The 16807-nt window shown below is 47.4% G+C and overlaps 1 protein-coding gene across 1 annotated transcript in view; it reads right to left on the bottom strand.

Moving 5' to 3' along the window:
* The window catches only part of EGY1 (Peptidase M50 family protein), a 48051-nt gene that overhangs the window by 11765 nt on the left and 19479 nt on the right, over window positions 1-16807 (bottom strand). The window contains exons 5-7 of the mRNA XM_087389871.1: window positions 16263-16474; window positions 10089-10139; window positions 9923-9992 (exon numbers count right to left, since the gene is read on the bottom strand). Of these exons, the coding sequence (XP_087245997.1) occupies window positions 9923-9992; window positions 10089-10139; window positions 16263-16474 (333 nt within the window). The remainder of the gene's footprint in view (window positions 1-9922; window positions 9993-10088; window positions 10140-16262; window positions 16475-16807) is intronic.

The raw sequence follows: 16807 nt of genomic DNA, 5'->3' as shown, positions 1-16807 counted from the left end.
TTACACAAAGACACATCAAGAGTCCACAACGCCCACTACTAGTTGTCAACGGGTACACTTGGGAGACTGCTTATACAAATGAGATGATAGATATAGGTGGGGTACAAGGCTCAGGAGGAGTGGCATTATTTTACAGATCATCTCTATTCGGGGCGATTTTGGTGGAGAAGAGAGACATCCATTCAAGATTTCTCTCGATCCGGATTCGCCGCACAGATAGCCAGGACTTGTTCATTGCAGTATGCTACTTCCCACCTAAGACTTCCCATTTTGCTCGAGATATCCAAGATGAGACTGAGATATCACCTTACACATCACTATATTCAGACATTGTGAACTTGTCAAGCCGCAAGAAGTTCTTCTCGTTGGTGACATCAACGCGAGGACAGGGGTGCATCAGGTGCCACTCCTTGATTTCTAAGATGATTCTATCTTACTGTTGGACATTGACTTGGATGGTGTAGGTATGCCACGAGTCTCAGTTGATAGGCAGGCCCCGGTCACATCTTATGGACATGCACTACTAGATTTGGGGAGGATGCATGATCTCATTATCAACAATGGTCTCAGCCAATGGCCCTCCTTGGGTGGGTGGCTTCACTTGCTTTCCCCATGTGGGGGGCTCTAGTGTGGTCGACTACATCATGGGATCCCCTGCCTTTGCTTCTCGCATCGCTGATTTCATGGTTGCACCACCTCTTCCAGAAGCAGACGACATGTACCTTCTCTTTCATATCTCTACTCCCCATCTCGCGGTACCACACACCACCAATCACTCATACCACTTATCACAACATACACTTGACTACAGCCTTTCACCTATCTACTCTGCTTGGCTCTATACATTGCTCACATATATCGATTTCATACCCCTTCTAGAAGACCGTGCAGCTTTGATCACTCGCTCACTTCACGAGGCTATGCTTCATGCCTTTCCGTCCACCACCTCTTGGGTACGTCCCTTGCAATAGCTGCTACGATGATGAGTGTGAAGCGCTTCGCCGTCAACTCAGATTCGAGACCAAACACAATCTTCCGACCGAACTAGTGACAATGCATGAGTATCGCCGCCTCGTCCACTGAAAGAAGCAAGCTTTTATCTGCCGCAATGAGGAGTTACTGAACACCCTGTTTAGCAACAACTCCGAATATTTTTGGAGGAGATTCCTTGAGCGACGATGCCCCTCACCCCTCACAAATACTCAAGTTTGGCACACCTATGCACGCACTTTATATCAATCCCAGACTAGCCCGTCCCTGACCTCCCACACTCAGCTCGTCCCACCTCCTACAGCCTTTTCACTAAGGGTGGTGTTAAGGACGCCATGATGAAGCTTCATAATGGACGAGCAAAAGATCATGAAGTTTTATGCACTGAATTCATTGCATATGGGATTAATATCCTAGCCCCAATCCTAGCAAAGCTCTTTAATGAAGCTATTTGTCTTGACTTTCCACGCAATTGGACCCTTAACACCATTTCACCTATTCACAAGGTAGGGGATCCCATGAATCCAACGAACTACAAGACCATCATGATTGGGCATCTTATGTCCAGGATCTATGCATCAGTACTTGATACCGAGGCTAGCTGGTTTGCAAAGATGTGGGGGTTTAGAGCAAAGGGGCAAGCTGGGTTCCGACGTGACCACGGAACCATAGATCATACACTCACACTCAGATGTATCATCAAGGAGGCCTGGGCACGAAAGCAGACCGTCTATTGCTGCTTTGTGGATTTTCCACAAAGCCTTCGATACCGTACCGCGAGCCTGCCTCATTAGATGATTGCAGGATATGGGTTATGATTAGAAGATCATTTGGGTTGTCATGGCACTTTACAAGCGGGTCTCACGCAAAGTCCGTACAAGGGCTAGATGGACAAATGAGATTATGAGTACTATTGGAGTCAAACAAGGTTGTCCTCTTTCGCTACATAGAAGAGTTGGAGACCTTTATGGCTAGGAGGGGCTGGATGCTCTCTCGCTAGGACCCTGATTCAGATCTCTGTGTATGCAAATGACGTGGTGCTTTTATCCTCCTCTGTAGAGGACCTTCAGAGATATTTAGATGCACTGCAGTCCTTTTGTGGAGGAGTTCACCTTTGATGGATCGCCGGTGAGATTGTCTCATCTTATGCATACATTGGGGTTCTCTTTTCTAGCCCTATTTTTACGATGAGACCAGCTATGCAGGTTCGGATGATATTATGCCTCCTTTCACCTTTGATGGATCGTCAGTTGAGGATGCCTCATCTTATACATGCCTCGGGGTTCTCTTTTCTAGCCCTATTGTTACGATGAGACCAGCTATGCAGGCTCGTCTCAGCAAAGGATATGCCTCCTTAGCCAGGTTTGAGAGGTAGTGCTTCCACTCGCACCTTTAGGACCCCCGGACCAAGGTCCTCCTATTCAACTTCTTGGTCCGACTAGCTAGGATGTATGGCAAGCCTTGCTGGGGGCCGGATCTCTCAGATGCAGAGTGGGCTCAGGTGGAGCATCTCAAGGTGCTCAAGTCGTCACACAGGATTTGCAGTAAGCTGTTAGTTTCCCATCAGATTATCCAGAAAGAGTTTGGATCACCCCTACTACAGCTCAATGCAGCATTCCATGTCCATCGCGTACCTATATCGTGTTAGAGTGTATGGGGACTGTGTTTTAGGATGTCGTAGATTGCCATAGTTAACATTTTCCTCCTCTATGGCCCTAGCAACTAGGGATGACCAAAGAAGCTGGTACACACACACAGAGGCAAGTGGTTTGAGAGATTGGCGCTACACATGGACAAGCTTTTCCCTTTTTAGTACAGCATTGACATGTCGTTTCTCCCACTTAAGTATCACGAGGTCAACCAGGTCATAAGCAAGCACATCCTGCAAATACACACATTCCGGACCTATCCGAGTGAACTTCGGATGAAGCTTGGAGACCATTGCCTACATTGTTCCTCTTGGACATACTCGGATTCACCTCCCCCATTCATTGAGGATCTCTATCGGGCAGTTTCGGGTTTCTTCGCATCGACTTCACATTGAGAATGGATGAGTTGAGGGAGTGCCCAGGAAGAGGTGCATATGTACTTTGTGTGATCTACAGGGGATTGAGTCAGAGGAACATTTCACCTTTAGATGTCCACTATACTACGAGATTTGAGGATGCTTTTACTCTCTCTTTAGAGATAGCTTCGGGCTCCTCTCCCGCTTCCTCGACTTCCAAGACCAACGAAGTTTGGCTGCCTTCATTTAGACACCGGAGCACTTGCTCAAATCATAGAGACAGGGACAAGACTCGCTGCCAAACTCCTCCCAGAGCATGATCACACAATTTTTCCAGGCAAACCGCACAGGTGATCACCCTGCAAGCCCCCGACACAGACGGGATCGTAGTGTGTATTTGTCCAATCTATTATGAGATCCGGGAACGATATCACTACCTCTATTATGAGATCCGAGGACGGTATCACTACCTCTTTTAAGATGGGCATGGCTTTGGTCCGCTTACACGACTAATCCATTTTCCAGACTAGGTTTGCATTGGGCTCTATCTGATTGAGATGCGACAACGCAAAGATACACTGATGCGATAGGCCAAAGAGCAGCAGGGGGTGATGCCATAGGATACTAAGGTCGACAGAGCACAGACTTCTATACATATGAGTTAGCTCCAGGGGAGTTGAGGAAGAGCAGCTAGATGAGATGAGGGCATCATGGATTAGCAATGACAGCCTTCGCCGCGATGCTGTCGGACGAGAGGCGCACAAACCCATGCGGCGCGAAGAGTGACCAGACCACACACAATCAAAGTCCGGTCTATCTTAACCCTCCTCAGAGGAGACCACTAGAGACGAGCCGTCACCCTTGACGTAGCCCATCAGATACAAAGATTAAGAAGACCACCACGTCCTCTGCCACCTTAAGAGACAACTCGACAGACACAAATACGAGAGCTCTTTGCGTCTCATCAGAGAGCCACCATGGTGCTTGGATACATGGAGCTTTGCATGTACTCGGGGCATTAACCTTGAGCACCTGATGCTACTTTGCTATTTTGTTGTTACTAGCTTAGCACTTTAGCATTAAGCAAGGACCTTAGTGAGGCCTTTGGTTCAGCCCACAACGGCTTGTATGAGTTACTTTTTGGTTTTGTACTATCTCATAGGCTCCTGCGAGGCCTCCCGCAGATGTTAATACATCTCTCTCTCTCTCTCTCTCTCTCTCTCTCTTTCTCTTACATCCAAGATAGAGAGCTTGGAAGCTCAGGTGATTAGTCTCCAAGACGAGAATGTAAAATTGAAGGCAAATACACATGGAGATGAAGGGCAGCTTCAGCCATCCCCACACGAGGAGCTGAACATCATTAGGGAACAAATGAAGCAGCTCAAGGGGGCAAAGGGAACTTTCAGAAGAAGGATGCAAGATCATAGATGAACTGAAATCTGAGAATGAAAAACTCAGAAGAGACTTGGCATTTTTGCAAGACACTGAAGGGCAAACATGCTGAATTCACCCAGAAAATCAAGAAAGGAGAGGCTGCAATCTTGGAATGGAGAGATGTGGTCAAGAAAGGTACTGCTGTCCCCAAAAAAGAGTTCCTTTCAGATGCTCTAGAGGAGGATAAAAGGAGAAACAGTAAAGTCCTAAATGTTTTAGTCCGAATGTCTCACAGTAGGAGATACTCCTATGACAGATGCAATTGCTTTGTTCACCAAAAACCTGACATGTAAGACAGCTTGGAGAGTTGGCAAGCCCGATGCACCCACAAGGCCACTTGTGATGAAGCTCTGAACAGCCATGGATAGGAAGACCCTCATGAGCACGAGGGTGACCTTGAACGGAACCCGGATCTACGTGGACGATGACCTCACCCTCCTACGGCAGGAACACCGGAGGGAAGGTATGGTACACGTCATGGCAACGAGAGAAGCAGGGAAATGAGCTGCATACAGCGATGGTAGGGTGATCATCCCCGAGAGGGAGGAGATCAGGACCAGGGGAAGAAGGAAGAAAAGGAAGAGAAAGAAGAGGGTGAATTATGACGGTGTCGGGCCAATGGGACACAAAGTGGACTGAGAATTGCAATGTGGAATTGCAATGGCACACTCTGGTCTGATCCGGGTGGTTTCTTGGAGACATACACTGACAGAGACATACACGGGAGTCCTCTCATAGGAAGGAGACAAGGAGAGACACTGGCATGCAGGGTTTGGGGGGAGTGGCTATCCTCTTTAGATCACACATGAGACCTCTCATATCAATGGCACGGAGAGAGGAGCATGCGCGACACATGTAGATACAAGTCCAGCTACCAAACGCACGACCGATCCTCATAGCAGTGTGTTATTTTCCCCCAAATACTTCATCCTATGCACGTGAGGTCACCACAGAAGGGCGCAACCCGTATGAGTCGATTCAAGATGATATCACTGAATTCTCCAGGAAGGGGGACATCCTCCTTGGTGACTTCAATGCACGCACAGGGAACAGGCAGGTGGGCCTACTGGACTTTGCATCGGATTCCCTCATAGTACCAGAACTAGATGCAGCTGAGCTCGGGATAGTGAGACACTTTGCAAATGCACCACAGGTGAAAGAGTATGAACGACATCTACTTGAGCTAGGGGCTGCTCATGATTTCATCATTTACAATGGTCTACAGAGATGGCCATCATCCGGTGGTCTCACTTGTTTCCCGCATGGCCGGGGACAAGCACAGTGGACTACCTATTGGGTCCCTTGGCCTTTACCTCATGGATATTTAACTTTATTGTGCCCCCTCCCCCACTCGGTGCTGATCACTTGTACTTAGCCTTTTGTATCTCTACCACTATGCGAGTCTCAAGGAGGGTCCCCCCCACGCCCACTTGAGTACAGGTTCACTTTGATCGTGCCCTGGACCCCATCTATGTGAGCAACCTGGCGAAGGGACTTCCAGCCCTACTACTTGGAGATGATGTAGACCTCGCCCACGCCTCAAACACCCTTGCCACAGTAGTCGTGGACGCAGCCACCACGTCTTTCCCCATGACTCGATCTACACGTGCCTCACTAGGGTAGATGCCACAGAATCCTTGGTATGATGATGAGTGCAGACAGATGAGAGCTCACCTCACACGTGACCGAGCCCTTGGCCACTTGACATCACCCGAGGCACAACGGATCTCACGGCGACTGACACGGCATAAGCGGCAAGCCTTCTTCACCCACAGAATGGATGAGGTGACCAGTTCATTTCGAGGGGGGAATCCCACCATTGGCTGGGGGCTTCTATCGAAGGGGAAGTCACCTATACCCATCACAGACCCAGGTGTTTGGCACACTTATGCATGCTCTCTTTATGACGTCCCAATGCAGGCACCACCTGATATGTCCACTATGCCCAAGTCCACCACTTGCCACTTGTTCACTACACAGAATGTGCGGACTGCACTCAGCCAGCTTCATAACCAGAGAGCACAGAACCATGAGGGGCTATGGACTGAACATTTCGATCATGGACAGGAGGTTTTGGCTCCAGTACTAGCACAAATGTTCAACCACACCATATGTCATGGCTTCCCATCCTCATGGAGTATCACCACCATAGTACCGATACACGAGGCACGTGACCCCATGGATATTGGGAAATATCACACTCTCATGATTGGCCACACGCTGGCCAAGATCTATGGATCGATGCTGGAGAGGGAGATCAACAGCCATATAGAGGCACATGGGCAGCGTGCTCTAGGGCAGGCAAGTTTTCGGAGACAGCACTCCACACTAAACCACATCTTCACCTTGAGGACTATCATTGAGAAGGCAAGGTCGAGACGCCAGAAAGTCTACGCTTGTTTTGTAGACTTTCGAAAGGCCTTCGACATTGTCCCACAATCCCGCATAATCAGGAGACTACAGGATATGCAGATTCCAGAGGGTCTGATCTGGGGAGTGGTGAGCCTATACGAGTCTGTCAGAGGGAGAGTTGGTGTCCCAGGAGGCCTATCAGACTGGGTTGAGAGCACGATCAGAGTGAAGCTCTCTCACAGACTCTCTTCGGGCTCTACATTGATGAGATTACATCTTTCATAGACCGTCTAGGAGGCGAGGGAGCACAACTAGCAGACTTGATGATACAAATTCTACTATACACAGATGACATAGTCCTCCTGGCATCTTCGGCAAAGGGACTACAGAGACATCTAGATGCCCTAGAGGTGTTCTGCGGAGTGAGAGACCTAATGGTTAACCTTGGGAAAACAAGGTCATGATCTTCAACACCTCTTACACAATGCTTCACCGACATAGCTTTACATACCAGAGTCAGCCAGTGGAGATTGTTCAATCCTACACATACTTGGGTGCAGTTTTCACAAGGCCAATTTTCACGATGACCCATCCAACCAGAGCATGACTCACACGAGGGCACGGTGCTTTGGCCCGACAAGAGCGACAATGCTTCCAGGCGCACTTCCAAGATCCACCAACGAAGTGTTGGCTTTTCAACAATCTAGTGAGGCCGACTACCATGTATGCGGCACCTTTTTGGGGGTGTGATCTTTAAGCAGCAGAATGGAGGAGATTTGAGCGGCTACAGGTGGTGATTATGGGCTCTAGGATGATTTGGAGTAAGCCCTCGGTCCCCCATCAGATAGTACAAGCAGAGTTTGCCATGACCCATCCCCAGGTTGATGCCATTTTTCAGAGAGTGACTTCCTCCACAGAGTTTGGGACTTACCTCGCGAGAGACTTCCAAGGCTGGCACTAGAGTCCTCAATACGACTAGCAGAGAGTGGGGTAGGTACAGCATGGTTTGCACGCATCACCGCATGGTTTGCCAGTCACGGCATTCAGATGGATCGACTTTCCCCGTTTCAGTATAGCATGGATGCACCGCCCGAGTTGATCCCACGGGATGAGATTAACCGCATCATACAGTTCCAACTCCACACATCTCGCACTTGGGAGTGGGACCAAGAGTTCCCCACCAAGACCCAGCTCTACTATGATCATAATATGAGAGTATCGAAGGATGGGCTCATCATCAGACCTCAGTATCTCGAGGACAAAGGAGTCTCACACGCACTGAGGATTGCCATCGAACAAATGCGGGTCTCATCCTATCAGCTGAGGATCGAAGCAGGGAGAGTAGCACGCATACCCAGAGAGCAACAAACTTGCAAGTTGTGCACAATGGGGGCGGTGGAGACAAAGGAGAACTTTCTATGTGTCTTCCCTGCCTACTATGAGATCCAAGGGCGCTACCATTGCCTTTTTCAGGAGAGGCACGGCTTTGGCCCACTCTCACGGCTGATCCACTTCCGAACCAGGTCTGTATTGGGCGCTACTTGATGGAGATGCAACGACACAGGGAGACACTACTATGACATATCAGAGAGCAACAGGATGGGACCACCGCACCACAAGGTACTGAGGTAGACTGAGCACAAAGACAGGTCATGGATTTCTATGCATTTGACTCAGCTCTAGGGCACTCTGGGGTAGTGGAGGAGGAGGAGGAGCTAGCCGGCATGAGAGATATATGGATCGGTGGAGAGAGCCGACACAGCACTGCTAGGCGAGGGACACAGAGACCGTACACCATGTGACAGGCGACCAGAGCACACACGATTGAGCTTCGACCTATTTCAGCTCTCCTTAGGGGAGATCGACCGAGGCGAGGCATCACCCTTGACATAGCCCATCGGATCCAGAGATCGAGGAGACCATGCCCTCCACCACCACGGGAGACAACCCGACAGATACAGATACGTGAGCTCTTTGCATCTCATCAGAGAGCCACTATGGAGCCTGGATACGTGGAGCCGGTTCATGCACTTGGGACTCTAGCTCTAGGCAATTGATTTTTTCATGCCACCCTCATGCTATTTTGCTACTTTTTTGCTATTTTGTACTAGTATAGCATTTTAGTACTCAGCAAGGGCCTTAGTTAGTGAGCCCTTTTCCTCAGCCCACAGTCGTCTATATGAGTTACTTGATTCCGTACTTTGTCCCATAGGCCCGTGAAGCCTCCTACGGACGTCTCTCTCTCTCTCTCTCTCTCTCTCTCTCTCTCTCTCTCTCTCTATGCGTGCGTGCGTGCGTGGGGCTACGTTCTCTTGGAGATTACACAAACTCTCATGGCTAGCTAAGGCCTTTGCAAAGAGGCGAAACTCTGTATATAACTGGGTCAACAAAAAAAAGGTCAGCAACTTCTAAATATGTACCACAACATAAGAAAATAGCCCTCGTGTAGATTATCTCTGCACTTAAGTCTGTCAATCGTGCAGGAACCATGGAGTCTGATGTTTTCATCACAGTACATTTCCCAGTTCTGTACGTGCATATTCACAAATCACCATACAGCTTTTAGAAGGCTATACCTGGCCAAATTACATTCCCTAGCAAATGGCGTCATTCAAAAGTTAATCAGCTCTTCATTTTGCAGTTTCTTTCACTCCATCAAATAAGAAGCAGGGGAGAGATGGAAAAGGAGGACTCCCACATGCAGGTAGGATCACTGTGACATAACATGTGTACGGAGCCAATGAACAAAATCCTTCATGAGTCAGGCTTGCAAGCCCATTCTGAGGGTAGGCACCAGGAACCATTTGGACATAGATCGTGCAAGATTCACGCCCACTAAAATTTTAAATACCCACCTTTCACCTGAGTATTATACACAAATACAAGATGTGTCTGGCCATCACATCATGGAATTCTGTTTGCAAAGCTTCAAATCATAACTTGAAAATGACTGCTGGCAATGCATCCCATTCAGTGTCAGGGTCCAATCGTTGCTGAATGCCACACACATAAATATACGCCTAATAGAGAGTTTAAAGTAATAGATCAAGAGAGTATCAAGATTGCAGGACAAATGCAAGACATTTCAGGAAGGATCATATGAAAAACATGTGTGTAAAGACTCCGCCATCATTTTTATACCTGCATTGCCCTCCCTCCATCTAAGCAACCAACAGGAAGAAGGTTGAACGCAGTAGTTGTTAAGCCACACCTACAGCATGCCATATCAGACGTGACAAAACAATTCTGGATTTCAGAACTGCATGTACCACGAAAATAAGAAGAATTGCATGTCATGAGACCTTACCAGCCAGCAATTACAAGTGGATGAATAGCAACAGTAGCTGAATGCATAGCACTGCAAAATACAAAGTAAACCTAACTAAGCACCTATCAGAATGTTATAAAGACTACCTTGAACTTTAATCAAGAATACATTGAAGAGAGATCAAAAGGATAAAAAGTACAACTTAAATGGACAAGGACACCTTGCCTAACAGGATTCATACAAGATCATTTCATCGAATACCTTCTCCTACGATTTACATTACGCTGACAACAAGCTCACCTCCTCCACATCTCAACTTTAAAAAGCAATCGGATCCAAGAGTGCATAGCCCATATCTTATGAAAGAATCTCTCCTTTCATAGAATAGGTGACCCCTCCACAACATACGATTCACCATGTCCAAATAGTATAAGTCCTACCGAGTTATTGAATGGTCATAACATAAACAATGCCCTCTCCTCCTTATATAGACATCAGGTCCCAGCTATTTAACTCGAGCTGACTCCACTCAATATATACCTTCAAACTTTGAAGGTTATAGGCAGGCTACAGGCCCATTTCTTTAGATGCTTAAAGTACTGTAGGCCATCCTAGTGTGAATGAGGTACATCCTCTACCTGGGCTTATCCCAAGGGTGTTGGATAAGTCAATGTCCCATGTGTTAGCCCCCAAATGAGGAGTGCATCAGCCTAAAAGTGCCCTTAGAAAATAGGCTCACATCCACCTTCTTTCACCACTTCTATGCCTCAGCTTTTCTCGACTTAGGCTGGCCTTTTAGGACACCTTCAACAACAGGAGCATGCCCTCGTTTTAGACTATATCTTCCCTTTCTAAAAAGCCATGGATTGGGCACAGCAACAGAAGCAGCCTCTCGCCATCCTCCTTTTGAACTTTGAGACGGCCTACGACAGTGTGGATTTGGACTTCTTAGAGGGCACAATGCAAAGGATAGGTTTCTCTTTTCAAGCAGTTTTAGAGCTTTTTGCAGGTGGCTTGAGCCAAGTGCTGAGAGAGAGAGAGAGAGAGAGAGAGAGAGAGAAGAGGTGGGAATAGGGAGATATGATATGATATGGTTGTATTAAAGTCCACTGTGAGACCCTTCGTGATCTATGGGACTGGCGATCACTATCAAGTAATAGTGATCCCTTATTACAACCTTTATGAATTGAGTACCTGTTGGACTAGCTGGTGTGCTAGTCGCGATACCTTATTATGATGTCTCAAGACCTCCTTCAAGTAGCTCCCTAATTTTTTGGCTGGTTGCTCCAGTAGATTGTTCAAACTGTCTATGCTTCCTCCATACCCTTCTCTGATGTGAGCGTAGGCTCTACATCTGAGGAGTACATGCTGCTCAGCTTCGACCTCCCCTGTTGGGCAGATTTCGCAGGTACGTTTCTCTCTAGGGATCCTGGGTCTTGCCCACCTACCCCTCGAGATCATGTGAACTAGTTCTGATTTTGCATATTAGCTTTCTTTTGAATATTGATGTCTTCCCCGATGTATTTTTGCATTTCATAACTTTCCATCGAGCTGATTGTAGAAAGGTTTTTGCCATAGTTTCTGTAGCATTCTCTGCGTCACTATCTCTCTAATTTCACACACACCTTCTGGTATGTCAGCAGCTGTTATACCCCATGATCCCATCCATTTCATGCCCTCTTTATGCCATCCCATGATTTGCGTAGCTTCCATAGCTTTTCGTGGTATCCTACTGGCATCCATCTTCTCAACTTTGTTGTCTATGCCTTTACCCCTAACTCCCCTTTCAGGAAACGTTTGTGCAAAGTTTCTATCCATTCCCAGTACTTCCTAGAGAGCCCGGGTGCCCAGGCTGGGCATCTGTAGAGGATTATTGTCTGCACTAGCATGGTTTTTACAGAAATTTTCTCATTTCCCAAGTCCACAGATGAGACTTTCTGCATTTATTTTGAAAGGTATACAGAGCCTTCAAACCTCCCTGAATCCTCCTTTCCACACATGCATCCCACCTGTAGTTATCTGTAAAATCCAGCCCTAGGTATTTATATGTGTTGACTGTTTCCAGGGGTTTCCCTTCGAAGGTGACGTCCACTTCTTTATTACGTGTTCCGATCACCATTACTTTGCCATATCTATGTTGATCTGCATGCCTGAGTGTTTGATTAGCAAAGCATACCCTACAATCTGAACACCTTCCTTGCTGTATATTCTCATCCAACCCTCCAGATCATCAATAAAGAGACCGAAAAGTGTTGGTGAGAGGGGGGCAGCCTTGCTTAACCCCTATGTCACTGCTTATTACAGCTTTTCCTGTGCAGCATGACCTATCTACTAGTGCTTGTGCTAGCTCTGCTAGAACTTTCTCATAGAGTCGGTATGTGGCTTCTCCAAGTTCTTGAGGGACTTTAAGTTTTCCCAATCTTTTCCATAACTTCCTACGTGGGACTATATCAAAGCCATTCTTGAAGTCTACAAAACAACAGTAGACCGCCTCTTTCCTATGCTTAACTCCTTCAGTTGCAGCCCTTATGGCAACCAGATGATCAACCGTTGAGTGTCTCGGGCAGAACCCTGCTTGGGATGGTGCTCTGACTCCTTGTTCCTCTGCCCATTTGCTGATTCTTTGCTCAAGAATAGTGCCATGGAGCTTTGCCATTAGGCTGCTCACCATAATTGTTCGATAATTCTTTGCCATCTCACTACCGCCCCCTTTATGGATCAGTGCAATCCTACTAAGTTGCCAGTCTGATGGGAATTCTTCTTCTAGTGCCATATTCATTCGCTTGGTAAGCATTTTCTTTGTCTTTTTGCCTCCCCATGTCAACATTTCTGCTCCTAGCCCTTGCGTGTCTTCAGCCTTCCTATTGGCAAGCTTCTTCATGCCTTTTCCTTTATTATGACTCCATTTGTTGCTTTGACAGTAAATTTTTTATTCATCTTTTCTTCCCCATCTCTTTCGTATAGGCTTTTGACAAATTGTATCATGTCCTCCCATTTTGCCTTCATTTCTTGGGGTTTGCTGCCATGCAATTTCTGGAAAAACTCTGGATTTTGTTTCAGTTCATCAAAGCTTTCAAGCTGCTTGCTCTTGAGAAATAGTCGTTTTTTGATCCTTACCACTTGCTTATATATTTGAGCTTTGTCCTCCTTTTCAGTTGTGGTTGCTGTCGTCCATTCTCTATTTGCATCTTTACAATCCTGGTCATACCAGTGATTACATGACATTCCCTTGCTTCTCCCCTTGCCTTTAGTGAAGCATTTATGGGCTGTTAACAGCAGCATATCTGTTACGTACTTACTCATTTCATTGCATATAGAGACATGTTCCCTTTTGACAATGCCTCCTCTATCTCTCTTTCATAAATATGGGCTTTTTTGAAATCCATTCTAAACCTGGGGTGTGCAGTATCCTTCTGTTTGTTTTCCACATCATTACTTGTCCCCTGTCTGCCTATAGATATTGCCCTATGATCCAATTCAAGAGGCTCCTCCTCAATTTTGATATAGTCAATCATGTGCTTTGAATTTGAATTTGTGATCGCATAATCATCCGCACTTGACCCTTGAGCTGTCTTGCATGTGAATCCTCCTGTATTTTGAAAATTTGATGTGCCACAGCATATTTGCAGCCCAAAACATCCACATACCGTGAGGAGTTTCTTTCCCATATGAGTAATTTCCCCGCATCCTTTAGCGTCCTTTTACTTCGCTCTCCTCTTCTACCTCATCCATCCATATGGGATCTTTCCCCTCCATTGTTATGATGCCTTGCATTGACCTTGTTCGTGCATTAAAATCTCCTGCAAGGATAATTGTTTTCTCTTTGGAGAAGTTCATTATGTCATCCCCTAAATGCATGAAGGCGTCTTTCTCGAGATATGTTACTGTTGATTTTATAAATGAGTGATTGTGGTGGGGCAAAATAGCATGCTGAAGCCCATCCTTTGCATAGTGCCCTCCAGAAAGAACCACTACACCATGTCTTAGGCCTTCTCAAAATCCAGAAGAAGGATTGCTATAGGCTGAGACTCCTCCCGAGCCCAATCCACTGCCTCCCAAAAGGTGAAGGTATTGTCTAGGATGCTGCGTTCCTGAAGAAAACCTATATGTGTCATGGATGATATCGGTGAGGTGGATCTTGACCACTGATCATGAACATAAACTGCTCTTGCATAGTCCTCTCCGCTACGGAGTTGAAGTCACCTCCAACAATCCAATAGTCAATGTCGAGGAGGCACTCCATCAACCGCCTCCAAAAGGCCGGGTGGTGCTATCTAAAAGCAAGGACGTATACGCTCAAGATCCACATCCTGGACTCACCCATGCGGAAATCCATCCAAACTAACCATCTAGTGGTAAGCTCTTCCAAATCAAAAACATCTAGGGCCACAACCTAGGAGACTAAAATGTAAACCCCTCCACTCCGGCCTACGGCAGGGGCCACACCTCCAACCCCTCCCGGGAAGCAGGGACGATGGCGGCTAATATCCGATACTGATATCAGGAAGGGGAATAATCCTCATCCGTGCGACAGCGCACCAGAGGCAACGGCGGCCTCAATGCCTACCTTCCAAACCTGGGAGAGCAAGAAGAGGGGACCACTGTAGTGGGAAGGGGAGGAAGGGGAGCCAAAGACGAGGTAGGCAGGGGGCAAGAGGTGAGGGTTACACGAGAGGGTGGAGGTGCAGAGGAGAGTGGACACCAAGGGGGGAGCACGGCTATGGCCTCCCTTGAGGCATGGCAAGGTTCAAAAGACTGAAAACTCTAGGCCTATACCATTGGAGGGTCCGCTAGGAGGTCGAAGAAAACCTCACCCTTAGGAATATGGGGATGTCTTGTGGGGGACCCATTTGCCTCTCCCTCTAAGAAGGGAACGTTGTTGCTCTCTCTATTGTCGCCCAATGTCTGAGACTAGCACGTTGCCTACGGTTCTTCATGGCCTTCTTGCTAGGATTCTTCTTCTCCACCCTAGTCCACGCCTGCTCAGACGGCTCCATCCAAGGGGTCTCAGCATGGGGAGACACTTAGCTTTGTCCGCCCGAGGGGCTCTCTGTTGCTCTAGTTTAGCTTGAGGAAGGGGGGCTCGACAGCCCCCGAGAGCAAGCCTATGCCAAATGATCCATCTATCTCCATCGGAGACACTGGCTTGGAAGTCCATAGACCTCAATCCTCTGACGGAACTCTCCCCCATCCAAGGTCCCAAGGAAAATCTCCACGGGGACGCACTCTGAGCTCTCTACAGTCATCCTGGGTCGAGGCACCCCATCATCTACCTACAACGGAGGCTACTGAGACCGGTGAGGACTCCAATGTTATGCCAAAATCATGTCCAATGGAAGGGAGGATGGGCTTGGTAGGCTCCAGTGGCATAAAACCTATGATAGAGTGCTAGCAACGGTTGGGTATGTATGGTCCGTTGTGGCCTCCTAGCTGTGGGCCTACATAGAATGAGTGCCATTGTCACCGCCATCAGCCATGCCTCCAATCTCATGAATATGTCGGGAAGGCCTGATATGTGCATCAACCCGCTGGCGTGTCTATCATGTCTCTCGCTCTGCCTTGAGGGAGAGAAAGGGGAAGGTTGAGCCTCTCAGCTGAGACTCAGCTGAGAGGGGGGCCATGAGCAGTGAGAGGAGGGAAGACGGGCTGAGAGGAGGGGACTGAGAGTGCGGCCTGAAGCCTGAGAGCCTAGATGGCCAAGGCTGTTTGAGGGACTGGGAGGAGGTGGCTGAGAGGGCTGAGAGGAGGGCACACTCAGGTGGTCTCAGGAAGATGAGGCGGCAACAGATTTTTAGCCCTGCTGCCTCGCAGAGCCGCAGAAGACAAAAAGCCCAGAATGGTGTTGCAGACAGATTGCGGATGGCATTCTGGGAAGACCAGCATTCCCTGGCGTCTCTCACCATGTGCACGTTCCAGGGCCATTCTGGGACGTTCCAGGATCCCTGCCCTTCCTGGAACACCTGTTCCCTCATAATTATGCTCCTAAATAACTCACTACATTCATAAGTAAAGAATAAGAGGAGCAACCAATCTACATGGTTTTCCAAAAATGGGCATTACAAACACATGCTTTATGCCCATGCCATCTACATAGCTTTCCAAACAAAAGAGCAGGAAAAACCTATAGAGACATGCTTAACAAAACGACGACTATCAATTGCTTGTTTAGACAGCATATAGATTAAGTAGTCAAGTACCAGATAGAAAACTCACTCATAACCAAGGGCTGCTCTACTCAGAATCCCAAGGAGCAACGACCCTTGGAACAGCATACTTGGAACTTGTACCAAATCACCAGCTGCTTCAGGACTTGTGGAGAGCAGAAGTCCAACCCCTAGCATGGCAAAAGATAAAAGCCCCCCAGCAAGAGGACCCGCCATTGAAACATCAAACTTTGCAGTTCGATCAGGAAGGACCGATTTGAACTGCAAAATAGAAATTATGACCACTCAAAGATGAGTAACTGAGCTACAATCCTACTTAAATTACAACCACCTCAGTTGGAATATAAAGAAGCGTTAGATTAAATAAAGGAGAATGCAAGAAAGGCAATAGAATGACCAATTTGTTTCCTCAAGCTAACTAGCTACAGTATAATGAGATGAAACATGGCACCCTTGTCTTCATATACATTGGATCTTTGAAATGAAGTTCACATACAGACTGGGCTAAATGTAAAAAAGCGAAAAAAAACCTTCCTGCTAGCAAAGATTCTGTATGTTGAGCTTCAGCTATTGGGAACTTTTAAACAAGAGTTA

Source organism: Dipteris shenzhenensis, chromosome 18 (assembly GCF_047967505.1).
Source record: "Dipteris shenzhenensis isolate YYH24624 ecotype China chromosome 18, Dip_SZ_1.0, whole genome shotgun sequence".
NCBI classification, from domain to species: Eukaryota; Viridiplantae; Streptophyta; class Polypodiopsida; order Gleicheniales; family Dipteridaceae; genus Dipteris; species Dipteris shenzhenensis.
This window is presented reverse-complemented; position numbering and strand designations above follow the sequence as displayed.